Source organism: Centrocercus urophasianus, unplaced genomic scaffold, assembly GCF_019232065.1.
Source record: "Centrocercus urophasianus isolate 14NV4802_14NV808 unplaced genomic scaffold, USGS_Curo_1.0 seq_10, whole genome shotgun sequence".
In the NCBI taxonomy this organism is placed as follows: Eukaryota; Metazoa; Chordata; class Aves; order Galliformes; family Phasianidae; genus Centrocercus; species Centrocercus urophasianus.
Genome location: NW_024884142.1, coordinates 58,958,424 through 58,985,453, shown reverse-complemented (window position 1 = coordinate 58,985,453; position 27,030 = coordinate 58,958,424). Strand labels below are relative to the sequence as shown.

Below are 27,030 nucleotides of genomic sequence, written 5' to 3'. Positions count from 1 at the left end.
AGCCCCAGCTGAAGGCTTTATCAACTTGGTAAACCAGCTGAAAGTCATAAGGCACTGATTGCCTGATTTGCCTCAGCTGAGTCCCATAGGGGGTAGACATGTTGCTGAAATGTTTGGGGCATCTTGCAAATCTTTCGAGGTCTATGTAGTCCTGAGATTTCTTGAGATATCAGGAGCTTTACACGATGTGAACATTTAATGTATATGGACATTATACATTGTACCATAGTGAACCATACTTCCCAATTCATGAAGAACAAAGAAACACAAATCAGAAATGGGAAACAACTGCAGGAAGGAAGCTTTTTCCCTTCAAGAAAGAAATGAGATGGTTAGCATTATCTGGATCTGATACGGGGATGTATTTTACAAAGCACTGTAAATCCTAAGTAGTTCTAAGACCATGCAAGTCTGAGGCTGAAGATACTGTTGCAGCCTAAGGAAGAATACACAGCATTGTGTAGAATAAAATTGTATCTAGAGGTAGTTCATATACTTTCCACCACTGCGATCTCCACTTTTGCTTTGGTAAAATGAGGCCAAGCAAACTAAGAACAAAAACATGCCCCACATAATCAGAGGGTGCTTTCACATTTCCCAGCATCCAATAAAAATGACTGAATCTGATTTGGTAATATCCAATTCAAGGTTGTTTGAACATGAACTGTATGGCAAAGAGGGATCACAGTATGGGAGAATCATTAACTTAATCTACCTGCACTGTTTGTTTGATGCCTCCACAATCCAGTACAAGTCAATAAAACTTTGTGCACTGACAGACACAACTTCCAGCACCCACCAGCTGGCCAAAATGGGATTTACTAAAGCCAGTTTGCTCCTTCTTCTCTTGCTCAGCTCAGGTAAGAGTCTTTTTTCTTCTGCTTGTGTGGGTGAGATAGGGGCCAAACACTTGAAAGCTTCATGTTGTGCAAGTGCGTCACCAAATCCATGAGTCCTCACTTGTATGGATGATGGTTGATTTGGGGTTTTCTGGACAGCAAGAGCTGCTGTTGAACAAAGTCAGAGCTGTGGTCTATCTGGTGCTTATTGGAGGTACCAAAAGAGCAGCTACCTTGGTTTCTGCACAGGAAACAAATGGCCAGCATTTGCCAACATGCCAGAAATGGGGACACCTTCTGTAAGTAGTCCAAAAGCCTCTGAGAAAATCCACAGCAGTCAGTGAGGCAGTACCTCTAATTCAGCAAGCTGTGGATCAAATTCTGGAGCTTTTTTTATACTGCCAAGCATTGCCAAGCATGGTGATCCTGATTTTCATCTATTATGGCAGGAGTTTTAAAGTTTTTTTTAAAGTAATATTTAAAACAAAAATAAAAGAGAATGAAGAAAATCTCCTTGATATTCCATGGACATCACACTTTCTCTTGTCAAATTCTTAGCATAAACTGCCCTTGGGGGCAGTAGGTAAAAATTTAATCTTCAACAAACTAGTTTTTCCAGAAGTAAACCTAGAATTCTTTTTTTAACAACTTCTTAAGAAGCTAGGAGTTCCACTAAAGACAACACACGAATTTCAAGAGCATCTGCAAGTTGTGTGAACTATCCAAGTATAAATGATGCTGGGGCTAAGAGAAAGCAGTTTTGACTTTACCATGCCTGACAACAATAACCTACCTTGAAAAATGAAATAATTAAGCCACATCACTTCTGTAAATCTGTAACCTAATACTAGGTATGGAAACAAACTGTTCTTAACATTAGGAACGGAACATGGAAACTTTGTGGTCATGAAAAAAATTAATTAGGTGACAAATTCCTTTATGAGTAAAAATATTTGAGAGCAAATTGTGAAATATATGAGCAAATACATCATTTACATCTGATGCACATGTGACTTTCAGATATAATCACACTAATTGATTCACTAATTTATAATGGAATATTCTGTTGCACCAGAGATGTAGCCTGACAAATTCATTATTAAGCCTGCATAAGCTATTACAACAACTTAGTGGTGGTCACTGTGAAGGATTACACTGTTTTTTTATTGATTGAGATTTCTTATTCCAGGGCAACATATAAGGGGGTCAAACAGTTCAGTAACCAATGAAACTGGTGATTGTGGTTTCCACATAGGCTCATAATCTCACAGTCTCCCATTTCGCAGTTCTCCAAAATTTTAGTGTTGATACCACTTCCCACCATTCTCTGATTGGTGTTTTTCTGACAGCTTTAGATAAATGGTGACTTCACCTGCCAACGCTGTATGAAAAGTGGGACACGAAGTCACAGATCTTCGTAACTGCAGAATTCCAATTTTTAATGCCTGATTCCTTTTCTTCTCTTGTAGTGAAAGGAGACATACTGGATGACTACTTAAGAACAGATGGTGTTTGGATACTTACTAGAAATAAAGAGTTTTACAGTACAAATAATGAAAAAGAATGTGCAGAGAAATGTGATGCTGAAATAAATTTTAATTGCAGGTAATTTCTGTTGAATCTTAATCTGCTGTTGCTTAGAAGTAAGTTTACATCCTCAAATTTGGACAGAGAGCAAACAAATAAATAAACCTCTGCAATATGTAGCTGGAAAAAAAAGAAAGTATGAAAGAGACAAACACGTAATGCTTTTGTTTGTTTGTTTGTTTTGTCATTTCAACACATTAGTGAAGTGGTGCACATTTTCCACAAGAAACGTTGTAATAAAATAATACTGAGTTTTCTTCAACCCTTTTGCTCTACCCATCTTCTTCAGAAATGTGCTACTCAGAAACCAGGGTGGGAGCTTTAGCATGAGATGTAAATGAACACATTTGTGTAAAACAAGTCCACAGCCCTTAGGGAACACAAGGGACTGTCATTCAGGTGCCAGCTCCTGCGAAGTCCCTCTTGGGAGGACCCCTCGTTCTTCAGAGGTCAGGGCTGGTGGCTATGCAGACAATAGGGGCTGTCTGAGGAGCTGAATGCACAATCTGCACCTGTAGGTAAGCCAGGATGGGGTTAGGAGCCAGGTGCTACAGCTGTTCCCGCTACAGCTTTTCCCACACCAGCATCCTCATGCTCCTGCAGCTCTGCTTACAACAGCATCATCTATGCCCTTGCCTTGTGGCTTATCTCCACCCATAAATTAGCAAAAGGTCAATTAAAGGGTGAATCTGCAGTGCATCTGTCTTTCTCTACAAAAGCATAAGTTCCTACTCTTACACAATGCTTTCCTGAAGGGCTGTTTGCACTTGTTTAGCCTGATGTTGCCTTGTTTCACAAAAGAGGAGCAAGATGGTTTTAATGTGTTGTAGGGAAAGGTACTAACTTAAGCAGCTAGAATGCCATTGGCAGTGTTTTACCAATGCTGCAGCTAGCTTCTCACACAGTAACTTACTGACATACTCTCACATCTTGAAAATGCCAGCTACTTCAGAGCAGTAGAAAATGTTTGCGTCTCAAGTATTGATAACAGCCTCTGAAAGAGCCGGATGGATATAAAAAGTGCTAATAAAATGATAATTTATAGAAAATTAATGAAAATTTGAAAATTTGAACTGAATTAAAGGTTGTTTCCTATGTTCTTCTCAACAGGGCCTTCCTATATACCAAGAAAAAGCTACAGTGTTTGACATTGGCTGAAAATACCAAAACAACAGTTGTATTCCACAGCGAAGATGCAGTTCTCTATGAAAAGAAAAGTATGTATATAGTATGACACTACACATTTATACAGTAAGTCTATTTTTACTGCATCCTTGCATTCCCTGCTGCGGTGCTGGAGAAAATGATTGAAGGTGGTAACAGTTTCAGCGAGGCGAGCTTGAACCCATTATGAACTTATTTGGAACTGCCAGAGAATTCCCCGTTTAGCACCAAGGATTCTTATATATGACTTGGACTGGACTCAGTCAGATCTCCTGTAGTTGTGTGTTACTATGATCAGGCATAATAAACATACTACAAAGCAAAAATCATGCCTTTTTCTTCCCACTCAGTATTTATTGTGTTTATTTAGAAGAAATCAGTAGAAATGAAGATTGTAGCCAGTGCCTCAACATTTTAAATCTGATACCTTTTACTAAAGTAAAAATTGACCTGTTATCTTTTAAGTTAGAAATGGATAAAAGAGGAGTTTCTGCTGCATAATTCTTTGGCATATATATTGAAACCAAATATGCATATACATAAGTAATTAGATATTAAATTGAGATTAACTCTTCTAAATTAATAAATAATATTTGACCCAAATTATATTCTGTAACGGAGAGCAAGAAAGTAACACTGGCATGAACTAGCATAAATCAAGACACATCCCTAACTTCTGTTCTTTACACTGCTTGCCATTGTCCAAGCTCTTCCAAACTTCTGAAACATCTGAAGAGATATACTTGGTCCTCATGTTATTACCAGAGGATGTGATTTTTATATCCAGGAGCCTTCATCTCTTCAGAAAAAGAGGAAACATCAATTTATTTTTTATTTTTTTATTTTTTGATGTCTCCAATCCCAAATTTCATCCCACTGACCTTCCTGAACTCAGTTATTCCATGTTTCTATGACTCTATAATTTGTAGTCCCTTGAAGGAATAGTTGCATGATACTTATGCTATGAATGTGCTTACGAAAAATACATTTCAAGGAATCTCCAGAGGTCAGTGAAAGACCTTGTTTTATATCCCAGTATTATGATAATGTAATATGCAATTCGTAGTTGTAACTTGTTACATCTTCTTTTCTAATTTGATTTTATTAGCTTCATAAAATGCTTCAAGAATTTTCTTCTCTAGTTACTTATTCATTTCTAACTAATGCATTTTTAAATACCTTACAGAATCACATCTCTGTGTTCACATGTGCGAGAGGTTCAAAACATATCTAAACTGATTAACTTCAAAGTTACATCTGCACACTCTGAGTTTTAAGAGATGTAATGTTGCAGCATTACTGAATTAAAAAAAATCAACAAAAAACAATTCAATTTCAGTTTACCTTCTACAATGTAAAAGAGGGATTGGGGAGGACTACAGAGGAACAGAAGCCAAAACTTGGAGAGGTATTCCATGCCAGAAATGGGCAGAAAAATCACCCCACAATCCAAAGTAAGACCTTATTTATATTTGTCTTCATATTGTTCTGAATCATTTCCAAGCTTTCCCAACTTTACGTGCATAAACAACTTCATATTGCAAGTTATTGAAGGGACATTTTAAGACAATTTTCAGCTCTTGTATTAGTTTTGATTCAGAGAACTGTAATGGTCTAGATAAGAAAAGGCTGCATTGTCAGCTGGAGAAGTTTTGTCCACTCACTGTGCATCTTAAGAAGGTGAAATGCTTCTTCCACCAAAACTGAATGAATGTTTTATTACTGGTGACACAGAGGCCAGAATTTCTTTCTTCTGTCGGAGATGTGAAAACAATGAGCAGTGGTGTCTTTCCAGGTCTCTGACTCCCCTGCCAGCCCATGTTCTAATGAAAATTGGAACCACTTACTTAGATTTGTAGTTCAAAAATCTTTTAGTCTTCCCAGGAGGATTGCTATTGGAAAATTCATCAGAAGACTTCCTTCAGTCTCTGCAAGTTTGGATCCAGTTGCACTAGCTTGCTAGCCTCCAGAAATACTACGCTTTTCAAGTAGGTGTCTTAGGAAAAATAGATCACAGACCCAGGTTGCAATGAGTTGATTAGATAGCTGGATACATGTAGCAGAGATGATAATATTTCTTTGAGATTTGCGGAGTTCTTATAAGCTGTATGCTCACTCATCATTGGCAATTGGGATCTATGAAGAGATTACTTGAAGAGATTACTACTGATGATAGTTTAGAAAATGATCTTCAGATTTCATTTATGGAGTAGAATTTGGAATCTGTTTCTCTCATTTCTACTCTGAATGAATAGAGCCCAAAAGGAGCTGAGTATGTTTGACATATCCCTTCTGCTCTATTGAGAGAATTGTATTAAAATATAATTTTAATACTATTACAGCTTTACACCTGAAAAACACCCCAGAGCAGAGTTGGAGGAAAACTACTGTAGAAATCCTGATGGGGATATAAGAGGACCCTGGTGTTATACAACAGATCCTGCTACCAGATTTGATTACTGTAACATTCCAGAGTGTGAGGGGCAGGTCATGCAGACTGGAGAAGGTATATTTATTTTTCTGGGAATGGGTTTTCAGCAAGGACATAATATTATTCCTGCTGTTTTTTCTTATTTTATTATTGCAGGTTGGTTTCGAACATGGTTTTAGGTCAAGCTGAAATTTTAGAAGATACAGAGGATTATTATTATTATTATTATTATTTTAGTGATTTGATGGTAGTGTTTTGCTCTTACTCCTACTGATTTATTTAATTTTAACAAGAGTAAAGACTAACCCAATTTCTGTGTTGTATATAAAGACTCCAGTGCAATCAGCACATGCAAATACATGACAAAGCACTCTCAGCAAATGATATCTATCTCTAAAGCTTGATTCATCTGACTAGGTTATCATTCCGAGTCTTCTGGATTCCTTTAATCATTCTTTAGGGCAAAACCTTCTAGAAGAACAAAAAAAATTCTATTATTTGTGTTTTCCTGTCAGTGTAATCTTTCATGAGGATCAGAGTTCAAGGGCTGGTGTGAACCTTGTTTTGTTTTCATTCTACATAGATCCTACAGTCGAGTGCATGGAGTGTAATGGTGAGGATTATCATGGAAATGTTTCCAGAACAGAGTCTGGACTTGAGTGTCAGCGCTGGGATGCCCAAGAACCTCATATGCATGGATATACCCTGAGACAGTGAGTCATTCTTAGTGCTGTGTTGCCCCAGTCATTTCCGCAGTGCTTGGGGGACCCTGCCTGCAATCATACTGCCACAGCTATCCACAAAGAGCTCATAAGCTTATCTTTCATTTTCAATGTGCAGCTTTCCAGGGAAGGACTTGAAGATGAATTACTGCCGTAATCCAGATGGTGAACTTCGGCCCTGGTGTTTCACCATGAGCCCCACTAAGCGCTGGGAATATTGCAACATTCCTCGTTGCAGTGAGTCTGACTCCTTGAGATCGCTCCATAGGGTAGCTCTTGTAATTAAAATAATGCAGGGAGGGGAAAGACAAGAGGTGACAGTTGTGAATATCCTGAGGATGTCCTTGTGAATATGAGAAAGTGTACAGAAATGAGCAGAATCATTCACTATGCTACTATTGCATAAAATCATGTAAGGTGATTGAGAGTGCAGGTGCACAATGCCAGAGGTGTTATGGAAACTGATTTTCCTAAACAACCATACTTTTCAATTCACCTGAAAGGCAGGGCATTCTCTCTTCAATCACTTTGCTTTTCCAATTACCTGAGAAGGCAGAGTCATGAGAAATGCATTAGCCTCCATGGCTGTATTGCAATATTTTACCTGCGTCTGACCCACAGAGGTAGAACTGCCTTTTTCTTACAGAGGGATAAGTCCTGAGAAACAAGTTCAGGCCTCAGGAAAAAACCTAATTCAATTGTTAGCTAACTTGACCATGAAGAAGAACACACTAGTTCTGGATATTTCCAAGGCACTAAATAGTGATATTAGCACTGCCATTATTAGAAGTAGACTGCACTTTGAGAAAATACTTTGTGTTTGTACAAGTAGAGCTTGCTTTCTTAGCATCTGCTCTTGCCAGTGCTGTAAGCAGCAGCATTTGTTTCATAGTTCATTTCAGCAATCACAATTACAGGTATGATGAAGTTGTGAAAGATACCATAGTCTCTCCATTTTGTGCTTAAAACTTTGAGTGTAAAGAACAGACCCATCATTTGAGTCCCATTTTTTCTGCTCTGGGAATTACCTATACAATGGATATGTAATATAAATATGTTTCCTTTTCTTTTACCCTCTTCAGGTTCTGTGGTTCTATTCATTGCTTTTATTTTGATGTTCCTCATATGCCAAGCCAATTCATTTTCTCTCACTCTTTCTTCTGTCTCATAATCCCAATCCACTGACTCCAGAGCCGTACCTCTGAAGTAACCTCATTAGTGACTGTTGTAAAGGGGCAGACACAGGGCAACCATTAGGCAGCCTGACTGCTAGTGAAAATGCGTGCTTTTGATTTGCCATGGCTTTTCACCAGCATAATCTCTGCTGAAAGAAAAATTTGCATGTTACCATAATAGAAAGCATAGAAATATTTTTTTTTTAATATAGTTGAAAGCATTGTCTAGATGCAATTTTTCTGTTCTTCACTTTTGTTTTTTTTAAATCCTGTTACAGCTGTGCATCCACCAACCTCTGGCCTGGGCTCCCAGTGTATTTCAGGGAACGGAGATGACTACCGAGGCAGGATAGCCATCACTGCATCAGGAAACACCTGCCAGCATTGGAACACACAGTTTCCTCACAAACATGGCTGGATTCCTGATAGATACCCCTGCAAGTATGCTGAGCCTCCTCATTTTAGCAAATATGCAAGAACGTGGTTTTCCCTTAGTGATCCAGATAAAAAGACAAGAGGAGCAGTTACACTGATAAGCTGTTTTCTCTCTTTTTATCACCTCTCACTACTGCTATTCAGGCCTTGCCCTTTTTTTTTTTTTTTTCTGCACTCCTTTTTTTTTTTAACAAACTTAATTGTCAAGTACTTATGTCACCTATACTTGCATTCCTTCTCATCCCACTGCAGTTGTTAGTTTTTACTGCTTTTACATTAACAAAACCCCTGGTTGTGTTCTTTGACACACTTTTGATGTTCTACGCTTCTGAAAAGCAATGCTCCAAGACTCAAGATGCTCTAATACTTCCCTGTATTCTGAGGTCAGTGAAGCTGGGTCTGAAGAGCATTATCAATGGACTCAGGTAGCTGGAACCAGCCAGGCTTTTAGCTGTGTTCCTCTTTGGGACCAGTAGGTTGTGAAATGGATCCTGTGAGATTTTCTGGGCATGCAAAACCCTGTCCATCGTCACTGCAGATGGCTGTTGAGAGCAGAGAGCTCCTTGCACCATGTGACATCCAGCCTTGCCTTGTTCTTGCAGTAGGGAGTCAGGTGCACTAATGGCTTGCGTTTTAAAGTCAGCTATTACTGCCCTTTCCTGATCTCAAGAAAAGAGGAGAAAGTGTAAGCATCATAGAAACTCTTCATAGGACATCATCATTTGGACTATAAATTCAATGGCTGTTGACTAGCTAGGAATAGTGGTGAATGAGGTAATGTACCTGTAAAAAGAATGAATATAATCACTGACTTCTGCATGCACCAATTGTGAATAGTCTTGTACATAACTGTTTTTTACTCCAGTGAGTTAAAGTGAATGTTTCTGTTTCAGGGGTTTAGAGGAAAACTACTGTAGAAACCCTAATGGAGAGAAGAGGCCTTGGTGCTACACCATCAACAGCAGTGTCCGGTGGGAATACTGTGCAGTTCCCCAGTGTGATGGGATAGAACAAAGTGCTGGTATGAGTACTGGAGTGCACTTAAGGACATCAAAACAGAGACACACTCCTTGCTTCTCATTGAAAAAAAAAAAAAAAAAAAAAAAAGTAAAAGAGGGGACAGTGGCTTCCAAGGTCCAGTGGTAACAAAATCTCCTGTGAGGTACCCATTGACTTAAGCAGAGAAAACAACAAGGAAATTGTTCAATTAAAAGGATAAGAGGAGGTCAGAAGTTTAACATAATCTGTATTCTAGAAATAGAGACAAAATCACTAAGATCTCTCACCTTTGAAGAGTTTTCATTTTCAACTCAAACATTTCCACAAATGCCAAAATGAAACAGAGGAATGCACCCTCCACTGGCCAGCATCTGATGTATGAGGATAATCTGTGAAAATTCTAAATAACTTTGGAAATGCCCTTCTGTTTTTCACACTGGCTAACGTGCTCTTGTAGGAAGTCCACTGCAAAAATGAGTCCATCCTTTTTCTTCTCTTACAAATTCAATGTTTTCTTGTGCCTACTCAATACAATCATAAAATCATGATGCAAGAGATCTGTTTCTGTTTTCTGCTGCAGATGTGTCTACACAGGTAGTCTTGCCAGAGGAGTGCTATCAAGGCAAAGGCCTGAATTATCGTGGCACAACTTCCATCACTGTATCAGGACGGAAATGCCAAGCCTGGAGCTCCAAGTCTCCACATGACCATGGAAAGACCCCAGAAAAATTCCCAAATGCGTATGTTTATCTCACTTTTTTTCTCTATCTGACAATGACCAGTGCTGAAAATGAGACCGATTTTGTTATCTCCGTACATCTATGCTTTGAAACACTGATAGGGACTGTATCTATAAAAGATAGTTTCTTTCACTGTAATTTTACCAAGATTCAGAAAATATTTCCTATTAGCCTCATGTTTCTAAACCTGTTATTTTCTTGTTATTTAAATTCTTATTAAAATAAAGTTGTGTTCTTTTATTCATAAATCTGAACTGGTGTAACCAAATCTGAGAGGCTTGTACCCAGAGTTTAGGCATCTGCTGAAATATGCATTTTATTTAAGAATTTGAGAGCTATGCAGTACTTGTTTTCTACTTGTTTTACCTGGGGAGAACAGAGCATGTATGTTGCAAAACACACGGACAAGAACATCATGGTTAGAGATACTATTTGAAACTTCCTTTGTGGTTGGAACTGGACATCCCTAATTGAATTCCCTGAATTTTCTCACTTGACTTGTTTACTTTCTTCTCCAGAATAGAAATACTGGATTAGTAACAGCTTAGAGAACTAACCATAATTACTAATGTGCCGGTTATATAAGCACGCAAAAACAAGAGAATTGCTATGATACCCATAATTGCTTGATGGATCACGAGTATAGGTGGGAGCCAAATGGCTGGGGCCAGGCTCCTTTTGGTGGTGCCCAATTGACAGAACAAGGGGCAATGGGCACAAGCCCAATCATAGGAAGTTCCATACAAACACGAAGAAAAACAAGGACTGAAACACTATGACCAGAGAGGCTGTGCAGTCTTCTTCTATGGAGATATTCAAAACCTTCATAGATGCTTTCTTATGTAGCCTGCTTTAGCAGGGGTCTGGACCTGATGATCTCCCGAGGTCCTTTCCAACTCCTATGATTCTGGGCAGGAAGGTTACTACTTTTAAAAAATTTCTTCCTTTTTTTTTTTTTTTTTTACGATGCCATCCTACTTTTCAATTTCTGTGACTGATTTTTTCAGCCATATTTTTTTGTCATTGAAAGTTCTTACATATTGAACCTGAAACATCCTCAGAGGAGACACTGTTTTTCACAGACATTTTAAATAATTGAAAAGCAGCTGTGAAAACGTGGAATCAGTGTGTTCTGGAATTTATTTTTTTTTAAAGTATTTTAGTTTTTTGGGGATGGGAAAATACTGCAACTCTGCAACTTGCCAGAGAGAAGAATTCCAGTTTCATTCATCCCAGCAAATACTGTGCACTCCCTGAATTACCATGTGTTTGTTTGTTATTAAACAAAGTTAATAATAATAGTAATAATTTGCATGAGTATTCAATTTCTATTCTTCTTCATTTGAGAAAGAACCCTTTGACATTAAAAAAAGAAAAATCTTCCAGCATATTTATAGCTAATTTGCACATTCACATGATTATGTATGCTCATATATATGTACTTTGAAATAAATTCATTGTCATAGCTGCCATTTATTTAGCTACTCAGCATATAAACATATTGCAGCCAGAATTCAACTCCAATTTTATCTCAGTCATAGATGTTTTTGGTGGTAATAATGTATCTGGCAATAAGTAAAAGAATTAAAAAATATGTTTATCTCTGTGTAGTAGGCAGCTTTTTGGAAAGGCGTTTCTGTGATTACTTTCAGTCTTATGCAGCATGAATATTTGTACTTATTTTTGCAGGGATTTGAGGGAGAACTACTGTAGAAATCCAGATGGTGATAGCCGCCCATGGTGTTTCACCACAGACCCCAGCGTTCCATGGGAGTACTGCAGTCTCAAGAGATGTGATGATCAAACTGAGGAAGCCACGCCAAACGACCACCCTGCAACAATGGCACAAACTGTTGGCCTGAATATCCCCCCCATGACATCTGGTAACAGCTGGCATTAGCTGTCACCTCCTCTACAGTCTATGGATCAAACAAACGGCAATCTAACACAATTATTCTTGAGTAGTGCTACAACAAAACAGGCACATCTGTCCTGCGACAATCACAACTGTGTTGCTGAATTTTGCAGCAAATTCTCCTTAACCAGAGTATATCTTGCAACCTGTATCATTTTACAGGGCATTCTCTGAGAAATCATCTTTGTTTAGGAGAATGAATGAAAATAGACAACACTTCTAGTGTTTCTGTAGCTGTGTGCTATTGAAATACAACGATAATAAATTTTCAGGGAATTTTGTTTGTGCCTTGCTTTATTGTTTTTAGGAGGTTGTTCTAATCCTCTTGTATTGTTCATAGGCAACTGTGTTTGTGTTAGTGTTTTTCAAAATGTGTACACCAAGAGAAGTAGGCTTCTTCTCTATCCTTCTTTATTGCTTCCTTAATTAATAGCCCATGTTGGTCATTCACTTTTCTGAATGCTCCTGAGAGCTCCACTGAATAATTGTGTTGCAAAGGAAGGTGACAGGGCTGGATAAAAGATTCATTTCTAAAAGGCACTGTGTACTCTTACATGCAGAAGAAGGAAGTATCTGAAGCAACTTTCTTGGAGACAACAATTGCTTTCTCAGTGTAATGGGCTGCTAACTCTTAAAGATGATTTTCTCATCAAAGGTGCTTCCTAATTTTAGTTTAACCGGGATCTTACAGTCTTCAGATATTACAATATGCTTCAGAAAAATGTCAGCCTGCAGTTCCTTGAATATATTGTTTTGCAGTTCATTTACTCTATGTGTCCAAAAGAACATCTTGACAGGCAAGAGATCACAACCCTTTCTGCTAAAGACAGTAGAGAATGAGGAAGTCCTAAAAGTACTTAATCTGGCTTAGTTCTGCGTTCCGTAGCACCAGCACATACAGATTCAGTAGATAACAATCATTTCCTTTTCCCTTTTTTCACAGACTGCATTAATGGCAATGGTAAAGACTACCGTGGCACAGTAGCAAAAACTGGAAATGGCAGAACTTGTCAAGAGTGGAGTTCTCAGAGCCCTCATAGCCACAAATACTTCACTCCTCTGACTCATCCAAGAGCAGGCCTGGATAAAAATGTAAACATCTTCTACTGCTACTGGAGTTGTTGAACATTGACTCCCTTCTCCATGACTCCTCAGCAAACATTTCACGTTGAGCCTAAGTGTACTTGCATATCATTATGCTGATAACCCATAGCAGTGGTGAAGAGGGAAAGATGCATGTTATAGTACGTAAGATGTTGGTATTTCAAGCGTAGATGTACAACATAGAGCTGATAAGGACTTCCCTTATTTTTGCAAGCACCAGAGCAAAGATTTTTGTTGTCTGTCACCAACTGAGCAGGCTTGTGGCAAACTCTCAGGACTAACCTAATTTGCTCTCACTAATTTCAGTGGAAGAAGTATTATCACAGAATCATAGAATCATAGAATGGTCTGGGTTGAAAAGGACCACAATGATCATCGAGTTTCAACCCTCCTGCTATGTGCAGGGTCACCAACCACCAGACCAGGCTGCCCAGAGCCACATCCAGCCTGGCCTTGAATGCCTCCAGGGATGGGGCATCCACAACCTCCTTGGGCAACCTGTTCCAGTGCAATAGTATTAGGGCAATAGTAAACGCCTTATTTCAAAACACTTAGTCATCCTATGTCAAACTTAATTTAAAAAGCACTAGAGTTAGGCTGACTCCTGGTGGATTCAGAAAATGATAGCTGCATTATCATATTTGTCTAATCTTACAGTTGGTTTTGATATACAGAAATAATGAATCTTATTGAGAGGGTGGATTTGTTTAGAGGAATTTTGTTTACAAAGTGTTTAACATGCAGTGAGGAAGTGATTGGGGAACATAGTTCAAAGATTCAGGTTAATATCTTTAGAAAACATGCACTTATAGACTTCTTCATAAAGTGGCTAACATTTGCAGTCTTCATTCTTTGTTTTTGTAATTGTTACAGTACTGCAGGAATCCTGATGGAGATGTAAATGGTCTTTGGTGCTTCACAACAGATCCAGAAAAAATATGGGAGTACTGTGAAATCCCGCGCTGCCGTAATTATCCTTAAAGACTTCTCTGTTCATAGCAATTACAAAAAGTTTTAAATTTAGCTACAAACAGCTGGAGTAGGTAGTAACTTTAGATTTCAATGTAGGGCAGTTAGACCAAACCAGATGTCTCTAATATTCAGCCATTTAGATTACCTGGTGTTGAGAATACCATATATTATATGGTATATACATGGAATGTGTATATGTGTATGTATATACATATATGTATGTATATACACATATACACATTGTATATATATATAATATATATATATTATACACATTGTATATATAATATATATATATATATTATGTATATATATATATATATTTTATATATATATATATATAGTATATATGGTATATGTATATACATGGAATAGTGTCCTCAATAAGATTTCATAGATTCATAGATTCATGCGTTCTTTATTATCAGAGAAGCTGAGCACTTAGGGCTGCTACATGAATTTTAAATACCTAATGAAGCTGTGAAAAGATGTCTTTTTTCCCAGGAGTCCTCAAACAAAGGTGAGGATTTCCTTGATATGCATGCTAGTTTTACCATGCACTTTGTGGCAAGACTAGTGTCTTGAGAAATGGCTAATAACATTTCTGTTAGTTTGGAGAACCAGAGATTAAACAAAAATCGTTTTCATAATCCGCTGACATAAATTTTCTTCTGACCTGGATGTAAAAATAATTTGTCCCTAGACAGTTTGCTTTTCTTTTGGGGTAGGGAGTGAATTTGGTCCAAGAGATATTTTATGCAGATTTCCTTAATTCAGTCTTTCTATTTATTACACTGAACAGCTGTAGTGTCTGCAGAAAATTCAGCAGCAAAAGATGTCTTAACTTTTGTGATGCCCTAGGAATTGATGCCAGTAATAGCTCTGGTGTACTGATAATGCTACTTAGGTCACAAAGGCAACTCACTTGCTTTGCTCTTCCCATCTTTGCCTGAATTTTGACAGATGTTTGTGTATCTATACACCTGTATACACATATATATGTACACACCCATGCATGTGTATATATGTAATGAATGCATATGTATGTATAAAGATAAATACGTATGCATAAGTGCTTGTGTGTGTGTATATATACATATATATGTGTGTTGGGGACATGGAAAGTCTATTTCTTCTTCATCTCATGTATTATTTGTACTACTGTAACATCTAGAGGCCAGGACTCTACTCTGACTGTGTAGCAATGCATAATAGTGAAGACTGATCACTCCATTACAAGTATGTAATATTTGTCAAGCTGGCCATCTAGTGTATTCATCTAAGCAGTGATAAGTTACAATTATGCACATCAATTTTGCCAACCAGACCTAAGAGCTGCACAGATAAAAGATTACAAAATGTTACACAAATAATAGGTACCACATCTTAGAAACAAACCTGCTCCCTGGAATTGCTGTGATGGAACTTCACTTCTGAGATCTGATTTCTTATCAAAAGAACTGTGGGATACTAGATTTTTAAAATAAAATGTCAGTCTTACGGTCTGTTGCCTTTGATTACTAATTGTCTCATAGTAAAACTAACATTTCACATCCATATAAGCATGTAGCTCAGGAAGGCATTACTTGGCTCCTTAAAGAGAATCCAAGCTCAATCTATTGGATTAACAGGAAACAGAATTAGAAGTGTGAGAGCAAAATTGGAAAATTTTGTGACAAGGGGACAGAGAGTGAATTTCTTTTATAATTCAGTGATTGGTTTGAACCCAATCAGAGTGTAGCCTGTAAAGTTTAGAAGAATTTAGGAATTCTTATTGTATTGAATTAACCTGGCCAATAAACTTACTTCATTTAGCTCTCTCTTCCCTTCAACTTCTTACTAAAATTTTTCTATTTAGATAGGACTAATTGTAGTTTTACTTACGTTATCTGACCATACCTAAATCTTTGACGCAGCTGATAATTTTTGTCAGGGAATTTGATTTCTTGTCAGGTCAAACATCATGTATTAGCACGGTGTTGAGATGTTCCAGATAATGCAATCCAAACCAACATAAACAGTGAAAATCCGAAGAAGATATAAGAAGCCTCATCTCCTTCTCTTTCCATCAGATTACACTGTGATTGGCATTACAGAAGTAAACCAAAATTCTTCATTGTAGCTTCTTTTTTTTTTTTAACATTGTAGCTTCTTCTGAGCATGACTGTGGAAAATTCTCAATGAGAAGTGAGCGGACCTGTGAGCAACACAGCATGTGTGACGCATCTCCAGGGTCTTGGCCTTGGCACGTCAGCCTCAGGACAAGGTAATGATACTCCAGGCTGTATCACCATCCATGAACACCAGGGTTTCACAAGGAACAGGCATTAGAAAGGGATTGGTACAAAACAATGTATGTGATTCTGGAGACTAGGTTTGGTTTCTATATAAAATACCTTAACATATAAAATTAACTTTTTTCTTTCTTTTTTGGGGGGGCATAATGTTCACAGAAAGTTTCTGTTGGGCCTTTAGCACAAAAATTCCCACTTTCTTCTGAATATCTAGACAGCAAACTTGAACTACAGATACACTTAGATTTACTGAAATGGAGAAGGAATAAGTCTCATAGAGGGTAATGACAGTTAATTGCATTCTGCACTGGGGGTAGTTAAGCCCAGAAATATTCAAATCTAACTTTCTATTGCGTTAGAAGTTATGTGAAGATTATCACCGCTCTGTACAAAAATAAATGTAGTATGGCATTTCCACCACCACAGAGTAGTAGAACAGGAGATGAAGAAGTGCTTACAGAAAGGCTAGTGAAAGTTTCTACACAATTGTTGACAATCATTATCATAAATAATATCCCAAGAAAAGTTAAAAGTCTATAGCAAGATCCATGCAATGATCTAGTCCAAGGTAATCCTACAAATAAATAGGATGTAGCATTTTCTTAATTGTTTCTCAGGAAAACCCAGTACGTCACATGTGAAATTGTTAAGAAATGCTAATTACTTTTAATAAATTCCTGTAAGCAAGAGTGGCCTGTCAAAAGAAACATTCTCTTGCAGTTGACATAAGACAATCTCTTAACAGTAAAATATTTGAATGTGGAGCATATTTGTTTGCTAGTTTCTCCCACTGCACACAGCACAGGTGGTATCAAATTGACTGTGCGGTCTTAGATTAATAAGGTTATTGTATTCTCTGTTTTAGTACCAACATGCATCATTGTGCTGGCACTCTGATACATCCACAGTGGGTCCTTACTGCAGCTCAATGCTTGCAAGAGTAAGTATCAGCTAGAATGAGGGATAGGTATTTCTGGCAGCTGGATGAGAAAATTAATCAGAGGCACAAAATGTAACTGATTGGGCACTTGTTGATCTTGAGGGACGGTTGCTTGGCCTGTGCTGCATCTCTCCAAGTTAAAGCAAGCAAGCAGTATCTCTAATGTCTGAAGTAAGCAAATGTGTGTCTTGGGGAATCACTTTCTAAGTTAAAGCTTTTATAACATTGATGACTGATGGCTGAGAAAGATGAAGTGGCTCTTCCTAAATTCTTCTTCTGAGATGTAAGGATTTTCTGATGGTGCAGTTAATGTCATTGCATTGACATAATTGCATGTCATTCTTGTTTTCACACTCCAGAATGCAGGGATCCAGTTCTTTTTTTCTTTGTGTTTACTACTTTTAGAAGGTGTGATTTGACTGCTTCGTCACCTTCCTCTCACCCATCATTCTTTGGTAGTCTAAGGAGAAATGAATCTCTTTGAGGCTGGATAGAGTAGAAAGAGGACTTCCTTAAGAAATTTCCTGCTGTTTGCTATATCATCCCAAGCAACACCTTACTTCTTGTCTTTTATTGCCAGCAAGTAGACTTTTCTGCCACTTACATTAAAAAAAAATGGAGAGCAAAACAGAGGCTACTTCCTCCATCTGCCCTTTCCAAAGTACACTGATAAACATCCGTGATGGTATCATCCAGAGAGACCGGCACAGGCTTGATCAGTGTGCCTGGAAGAACTTTATGAGGTTCAACAAAGCAAAGTGCAAGTTCTTGTACCTGGGCCACAGCAACCCCCACTACTAATAGTCAGCCATCTTGTAAATTGCAATTCTCTGAAGAAATCAGGAAATGTTATGAGTGACATTCCTGAATACATGTATAAATGTGTAACATTGCCACTGTCATTTCTTCCAGGTCAGTAGAGCCCTCTTCCTACAGGATCTTTCTTGGAATACAGAACCTAAATGCAGAAGAGCCATCCCTGCAAATCCGAAGTGTTCACAAATCACTGAAGGAACCCAGTGGAGCAGACATTGCTCTGCTAAAGCTGAACAGGTACTGTTTCAAGCAAAGCTTTCCATTCTCTCCTTTATTCTGAAGTCATGAATTATTTTAGCCCGGATTTGTGTGAGAGTATATTATCTTAGGGATCTCCTCAATGGCAAATGCTAGCATCTCTCCTGCTGAAAGACCTCACTGGCAGAACATGTGTGAGCTACCTACACAGCTTAGCAAAGAATCTCAGGAAAGGAGGGATTGCCATGGGGAGTTCCACTTAGCACCTGCTGACTGGAGCTCCACTGAAACAGAAAGTATAGAAATAAATCCAAGTAGAATTCTGCCTGGAGGATCTTCTGCTTGGAGGATTTTCCTTCTGAGCTTTGAGAACCAGTTGAAGTTTTGGCTAAGAGGCACGAGGACTTCTTCTGGGAGCAAGTGGAAATGTCCAATTTCCCTGCCAGTGCTGTAGGCCAGGCCACATGCATGTTTCATAAGCATCATAAGCTTGATATACAGGAAAAATTCACGTGCATAATTGTCAATTCCTGAAGTCCACATTTGTGTCTTTCTTAGACATCTGAGCAGTCTGCTCTGAAATCTGTGCATTTATTTCAATTTTATTTTGTCCTTCAGGAATGATCCCATACGTTTTCTTCTTACTCATCAGTTTTCCTCTTGATCTTCTGCTCACCACTTAAGTTGAAGAGCATGAAAACTTTGTGTTTGACCTGAGAGGACTTTTCTTTTTAAAACGTCCACCATAATATTTTCAGTTTTAATGAACGTAGAACAGTTACTTTCACTTAAATTTCAACTCAGACTCTGTTTCTCAGTTAATGACAATCCCACTAATTTCAATTGAGTATAAAGATCTTGTGCTTCATCAGTTTTTTAATTTGCTATTGCTTGTGACTAATTTGTCCATTCCTTCTTTGATTGCATGCTCTGTGCACTTATGCATGCTAGAGCACTATCATCAGTTTTGCATCAATAATCATCACCTGAACACTTCCTGCATGCCATAAATAACAAATGCATCTGTATAGTGATCCGTCATTTTCTATCTTCAGACGACTTTGCCTGAGAGTTGCTGAGGGACTGAACAGCCTAAAGCAAAGACCTCCATATACAATGTCTTCATTCCCTGAATAACTTTCCCAGGTCCCTGTCCATTCCTTGTCAAGCTTTATTCCAATGTTGAAGCTTTGAGGCACTATGCTATGATAAGGAGGAGTTTTATTTTCATATTTATTTTTTGAAGGAAGTAGGATGTTTCACAGTGTGTGAGATCCAAAGTTGCATCAGCCATGTAACCAGAAAAAAGATTTTTCTGTAACTTTAGCTATGTCTCCTTATTTAATCCCTTATCATTCATTCCACTTCTTATGAAGTCCCTGGAAATGTTCACAGCCTCTGAGTTAGAGAGGATCTGAGAAATCAGGATCACTGCACCTGCAAGAACTGTTACAGTTGGGCTTAAGATTGTGCATGTTCTTTTAACTCTGACTGAGTAACTTGCGATCAGCTCTCTAGCACTGTGCTGCAAATACGCTCACATTGTGTCCTTGCCCACAGATGTATCTCAGAGACTTTCAATTGCTGGTAGGTAACTTTTTTTTCAGGAGCTGATCAGGCACCATTTTGTAATCGTCTGTATAGTTTCAAAGTATCATCACCTTCTTTACCTTTCCCCATCTCTCCACTTTCTTGCAGAGCTTACTGAGTTTGAAGACTGAACAAGTGGATGACCATTTGTCTAAGTATCTGTTTTTTGTTGGTTTGTTTTCCAGTCCTATAACAATTACTGACCGTGTAAAACCAGTTTGTTTGCCTGAAACAAGTCTGACGTTGGAAAGAAACTCTGTATGCTTTCTAACTGCCTTTGCAAAAACAAAAGGTAAAGCATATTCAGTGGGACTGAAAATTAAAGGGGATTCTCAAATCTTTTCCTAAAATACATATACTTTTGTGATCTGAGAGAAAAAAAAAAAAAAAATAGAAAAAAGCAACAAATTTTGCAGAAGACTTAACTAAGTCAGAAATTACCAGGCAACGTTATTCTATTTCTTTCTCACCATGTACACACATTTTGCCACTCTGAACATGTGAGGAATGCCTTTCCCACCTCATGTGCCAGGCAGCACCTTAGCAATACTTCACCTGTAAAATGAAAAAACAGACATTTCTTAGTGCATGCATTCATAAAATTAAAAGAGAAAAAAATCTCAGCAGAACAGGTTTCTGCCTCTGTGTTTCACCATAATAATCTTTCACATGGGTTGCAATGCTTCTTTCTCCTTCTTGTGTCATTTAGCTCTAAAGCTGATGCTATGGAAATAGCACCTAGCAATAATCACTCTATCGGTGGCATGGTTCGTCAGCATTACCAATAACACTTTTCTTCAGTGCAGACAGGGTTTTCTTGTTTACCGTGCCACACGGTGGCAGCAGCTTCTTACGTTCATTTTATTGATCACTGCCACAAGAGAATGGTACAGTCTAGTTTTCAACAGGCCATTATAACATTTAAGCTATAGCAGAAAGAGGGTCCGGCCATATCATGAAACTAGTTATTGAAAAGAGGAACAGAGCCAGAGCCCCATACCTAAATACAGCGTATTCTAGGAAAATTCAACTGTTTCTCCAATCTGGTAAACACTGCATTAAACTAATTTGAATTCTTTCAAGCCTCAGAGTAAATCCAAGCTGTTTCCCTTGACATAAGCCATAGCTACCACACCATAATGAAAGCCTAAAATAAATGTGATTGTTCTGCATACTAAGCATCTGTCTTTATTTTGTAACACTTTACAAGCTGGTTGTTGAGAGGAATGAACTAATTACTAAAAATGTAAAACCTTTAGTGAGACTCCGGCTCCTGAAGTACCTAAGACCAAGCTTGGGACTGATCCTAGCCCTTTCATTGCTCAGGCCTCACTGCACTGTCACAGTGCCTAGGTTGCTATTCATAACTGTTCTATTTTCTTGGTCATTTTCAAAGGTACTGATACAGGCAAAAGATTAAAAGACATTGAATTCCCCATACTTGAGAACAGAATGTGCTATCGTCCTGGATTTTTCAATGGAAGCATAGATAACCTTGAATTTTGTGGTGGATTCACTTTTGTAAGAGTACATCACTGCGAGGTAAGAATAATTTAGCAGGTCGAATGTAAATTTTTGTTTTCAACGCTCAGAAGTAGCTTCATCTGTTCAAGGTCTCTGCATGAAATGTGAGGACTGAGGCATACATAGCATCTTTCTTCCCTTACTCTGTCAATCAGAACAACTGCAAAATTGTGTAGGGTAATTTCTTCTTCCTCCACAAAGCGTATCCTGATGTATCCCATACGTACTAGTAGCCCAGCATTGTGAATATTCCATACCAGCAAAAAGTAACCCTGGGATATGCCGTTTGGACTTTCCTTTGTTTGTAGAGGCAGAGGGAAACCAGTGAATGTTTCTGGTTCCCACTTGACATTCATTTTTATCATATCACTTCTTTATTTTAGTCCTTGATCTAATGTTCAAAGTGTTCCCAGTTTTCAGATTCATAAGCTTAAGATAAGACTTAAAATGTGATTTTCTTTGTGGAGGATATTGTATTGGGTACTTTTCAAAACAAAGCTGATGATTATTAGGAGGCAGTCAGCAGTCAAATGCTGACCTGTCTGAGCAGGTAGTCAGTGCCACTACAAATGCTACATTCAAGAGTTTGGATGGTGAATTCATTGATATATACACAAATCACTAAGCATTCGTATTCGTATGCTGCCTTGCCTGGGTTTTAAGAAACATAACCATTATATTCATTTTGTCTGGAATCAAGTAGGCTAGAGAATGGAGAAAACTAAGTACTTCCTTTTGTTGCATAGCCAGTCTCATGCTGATCTGGGGATATTCCTACACCCATGATTTGTACTTGGATCTCCCTTCTTCAAACAAAACGAATAACTGTGTGCTTGGAAAAAAAAAAAAAAAAAAAAAAAAAAAAAGTCCTCTTCACATTTTTGTTAAAAAAAGGAGAAGAAAACTCTTTCTACAGCCCTCATCTCAGTTATATTCTGAGGCCTTCAGAGTTACCACAGTGTTATTCCTGACAGTATTTTGTTGTTTGCATGTCAAGTGCCTTTACTAGAGGAGTTACCTTATTCTCTTTTCTCATCCCTAGGCTGAAGTTGGAGGACCTCTAGTCTGCCAAAGAAAAGATAGATTTGTCCAATATGGAGTCACTTCTTGGGGACTGGACTGTACTCAGCCATCAAAGCCCACTGGTTTTGTCCAAATTCCTAGCTTTCTGTCTTGGATCAAGAATGTAATGGTTACCCACTGAATCTGGACAGCATTCCAAGCACGGTTTTAGAATAGAAATAATTCGTAAGAATCTTAAATAAATATCATTTTTTGCTGAGAATAAGTAGTTACCGCAAAGCAATAGCCACGTTGACCAATTATGACTATTTTAGTGCTGTGCATGGATCAGTCAGACACATTGAATGTGATAGTGGCTGTCAGGTTCCTTCTTCAGACATCTCTTATGAGACACAAAGTTCCTTCTGTTCAGACATCCATCATTCTCCTTTGCACACGCAAGTAATTAGCCTATTTCTAGGTTCAAGGTCATACAAAAACCAGTGCAAGAAACTCTCACCCAGACAGGCCTGGACCCATACCTATCACTGGCATCTTTCTCCCCTTCTGCTGCTCTGGAAGCAGGAAGCTAACATCCAAACCCAGCCCCTGTCTTGAGTGAGAAAAAGCCAGTCTATGCTATGCCCATGCTGCCAGGAGATGGATGAAGACCTTGTGGGCTTGCTTCTCCCTCAGGCTAATTCCCTGCACTCTCACCAGCCAAGATAAGCTTTGAATTACACTGTTACAACCATTTCAATTTCCTAGGCTATATGTACACATGGAAAAAAATGACTATCACTAAACAACTTTGTGTTGAACCAAAACTTGAAGTATGCCACAGAAAGAGTTCAGTTTGCTGTCATCCAATGCAACACACTCTCTAGTTGCAGATGTTTTATATATATATAACTATAGTTCTTAGCACTTCCCTACATAGCTCTCCTCTTGTAATAGTCCCTACAGTGTTTTTTGAGGTATATGTTTTAAATGGGCTCAGTAAACTTGTCTACTTTCTACTGTCTACTTTCAGAACCTGCAGTGCTTCCTTGAGTGCATGAAAGGTTTGCTACTGTCTGGCGTGTTTTGTCAATTTCCTATGCATTGTTTTTCTGCCAGTAGTGCTAGTCCTTCAAAGAACATTGGCACAGATCCTTGGTAATAACTTCCCAGATGTATGAATTGTTCCTGTTTCTCTTGGTGCCTGTAAGCCACTCCTCAGTGCCAGTAGGCATTGCCTAATGAACATCTGAGGTATTTTATACCTGTATTGGTATATGCTGAGCCTCCTGATGGTCTGCCTCCCTAAGCAATACAATTGCTTGCAGAGGTTTTGTACCACCTGCCTGTAATTTGCAGATCACTGCAGCACAGATATGTACATATTCCATTTGAACCCAACAACACTACTGTTTTGAATAAACCAAAGGTTATTGTCCTTGATTTCAAGACCATTTTGCCTGGAAGCTCTCATCAGATTACTTCTTAATACTATTTGGATAGGTTTAGGTTGATGTCAGGGTAGTTCTTCCTAAACACCCTACAAATATGACAATTTTAATGAGACTAGGCATTACATTTGGAAATAGGTTTTCTTTCCAGAAATCCAAGCAAGTGATTAGTAAATACCTCTACAGGATGTTTTCACACTTTCTTTGCAAAAAAGATACTGTGATATTGTAACAATCAGAAAGATCAGTGTGATGGAATGGTGATACAAGAGGTATAATGACAAAGGGACTGGCATGACAGAGAGGTGTTACAAAACAGTAAGTGCTCACCCATCTCCAAAGATCTAGGCTTGCAGGAAAAACTCCACATGGGAAGGATCTCCAAACAGAGATCCTTCCCCAAATGCAGTCAGCCCTTAAATGAGGTCTAAGAGAGGTGCAGACAGGCTCCAGCCCTTCTGGTCACACAGCTGAATTGCCTTCACCTGTTCTTTCAGGACTGACCAAGTGCTTTCCCCAGGTGCTCAATCAGTGGTTCAGGCTCTGACTCAACAGTTTCCATACAGATATGTTGCAGTCTTTTGGACACATGGCGTGTGTAAGTGGCATATCTTTCAGAAATTTGAGCTAAAACATAATAGGAAATGATAAAGCTGATCAGCACATTTTCCATGCTTTCTAGTGCAAAACTCCCTGATCTTAGTTGAGGAGTCTGGGGAAAAATACAAAAAAAAAATTTAATGTTACTTCCAGCAAATGCATGCATACTACAAAATCTTTTTTAATTGTTTTGGTCTCTTTTATATGATAGAAGTATACAAAATCCTTTATCATTTGCACAATGTATATTAAAATGGAACCATAATAGACTATTTATAAAGAGATATTATTGCTAGTTTTAGGCACTGGAACGTAGCTGTGGTTTAGCAGAACATCAGGTATTGCTAGATAATACATCTAAACTTCAGTAAGTGACTTCAGATCTTCACAGGTACAGAGTGTAAGATTCTTATGAAGCAAGTAGTTATAAATGCTCATCCTGTTTCAGTGACATTTCTAAACAGCTAATTTTAATCACTGGTTCTCAGACATTGAAACCATCAGTAAACGACACACTACTTCAGGAACCAGTGTATAATATAATGACACAATATAAATGTGCAAGTCCATAGAGAAATACCAAAAGTAAACTTTACAAATGGTAGACATTTGCAGGGTTATTTGGAGGAACTTGAGCAATTGTTGGGTTAAGTGCAAAATCTGTTTCTTCACATTACCAAGTTTTCCCAATTATACTCCTGGTTTTTCCTTCTTTTTCTCTTACACATTTCATTTTCAATCAGTCCTAACCCTCATCCAAGGACTCCCAGTAACAGCAAACAAAGCTTAAGCAGAAGTGATGGAGAGGAGCTCATCCACAAGGGATTCTGCACTCTGTGTTTGTGTGTATGTCTAGAGCAAGGATGGAATTTGCTTTTAATGTGGCTGCCTCCTTCTTTCCTGAAGAACTTCTCTTCCTGCTCCTGACAGTTTCTGCCTTTAGAAACCATCTATGTTATCCTCTGAGTTTGTTGCATAAATGCTCTTTGGCTCTGTTACTCAGGGCAGTGCATCTCTCAATTATGTTCTGCTTTCCAATGAAAACAAAGAATATCTTCCTCTATGTCCCAGCTGGCCATATATCTATGACATACTATTACTCTCCGGAGCTCAAATAAGAGCTTTAGCTCACCCTCACACTAGCCTAACAGATGTTTCCTTCCTTACAGTTGCCTTTTGAGAATTTCCCTTCAAAACACTGAATCTTCCTTTCGATCCTTCCTCAAGCAATTGACATCTAACTGGCTGTTTTCTGTCTCTTCCTTATTCTGATATTTAGGAACACTAGGTCCACCTGAATTTAATACACTGTAACCCATGTTCTGACAATGTTTGCAAATTCATTTGCAGGGGATTTTCTGAGCTTACAGTAAACCCAATTTCAAGGGTCAACTTCTATTTAAAAAGCCTTCTACCATTGTTTACATTTTAACCACTATGCTAACAAAAGTACCCTGACTCTGAAATGAGATCTGATAAACTTCCACACAAGGCCCACCTCTGTGGGCCTCACAGAGGTCAAATAAGCGAGAACAAACACTACAGAATCAAAACTGGGAAAAGATTTAGAGGACGTATGGATCTTATGAGAAAAAGAGAGAAAAAGGGGGAAGACAGAAGTAGACAGATGAATCAACAGTTCACAAAAGCGCGTTTTAAATGCAATGCCATGAGAGGTCATAGCGTTGTTACAAAACAGCAGCGAGGAGCATCATTGTGGGAGATGAAACACTTCTCCCATTTTGACATTTTCATGCTGAGAACTCACTCTTATACCAGAATTGACTGCTGACAGTAGCTCCGCGATCAATTTTCCATGATCAAATCTGTTGAGAGAGATTATATTTCCACAAACCTGGATTATCATATTTGAAAGGAATGTAAATCCAAGTTTTATTTTCTCAGGAGCAGCTACAGTGAACTAGATGTGTTTTAAGCAGATTTATGACAATGAGACTGAGAGGAGAACTGTACCTTAGAGTCCTTTTTTTCTTCTTCACTCGAGCCTTATCCCAAGACCTCAGTACAATGCAGTTTTGACTTAGATTAGGTGAGACAAGGTCATAGATAGCCTAACTGGTTCTTAGACGGAGCTCATAATTCTATGAACTTTTTGCCTTCAGTTGCAGAAGTCTGAACTTCATGACCCAGGACGGTCCATTCAAGCCTGTTTTCCTCATCCAGCATTCAACTCCTCCCTGCCTCAGGCAAGTCACTAGCACATTTGATTTAAGCTGTTTTGAAGCTCCACCAGTGACCTAACATGCACGAGAAACCATGAAATGGTGCTGCAGTGCAACTTTTCCAAGGCAAAGGCCACCTGGGGAATGCAGAGTGGGGCTGATGTTGAAATCAGGATAATGTATAGATGAACAAAGTCTGGCAACCTCACAGGATGAGTTTAAGCATACACTATGAGGTTAAATGTCTGGGAAAGAAAAATAGCTATTCACAGATCTTAAACAAAAAGTAATAACATCCACCACTGAACCAAGATGAACTCTTACTCCTAAATTAACAACAAAGAAAAGA

General features: G+C 38.4%; 1 protein-coding gene across 2 annotated transcripts; it reads left to right on the top strand.

Moving 5' to 3' along the window:
* Positions 1-747: 747 nt before the first annotated feature.
* On the top strand, positions 748-23,890 carry LOC122166439 (plasminogen-like). 2 transcript variants are annotated; one of them, XM_042830224.1, is made up of 19 exons: positions 748-860; positions 2,309-2,444; positions 3,537-3,643; positions 4,930-5,044; positions 5,933-6,096; positions 6,605-6,734; positions 6,862-6,980; positions 8,197-8,359; positions 9,247-9,374; positions 9,933-10,092; positions 11,782-11,975; positions 12,951-13,099; positions 13,985-14,078; positions 16,232-16,349; positions 17,243-17,317; positions 18,254-18,370; positions 20,107-20,213; positions 21,318-21,463; positions 22,488-23,890. In XM_042830224.1, exons 1-19 carry the CDS (start codon positions 812-814, stop codon positions 22,647-22,649), a joined length of 2,433 nt encoding a protein of 810 aa, XP_042686158.1. In that variant the 5' UTR covers positions 748-811; the 3' UTR covers positions 22,650-23,890. The 2 variants fall into 2 exon arrangements, with proteins under 2 accessions (XP_042686158.1, XP_042686147.1); XM_042830213.1 differs by having other exon boundaries at positions 18,230-18,370.
* The last annotated feature ends 3,140 nt before the right edge of the window (positions 23,891-27,030 follow it).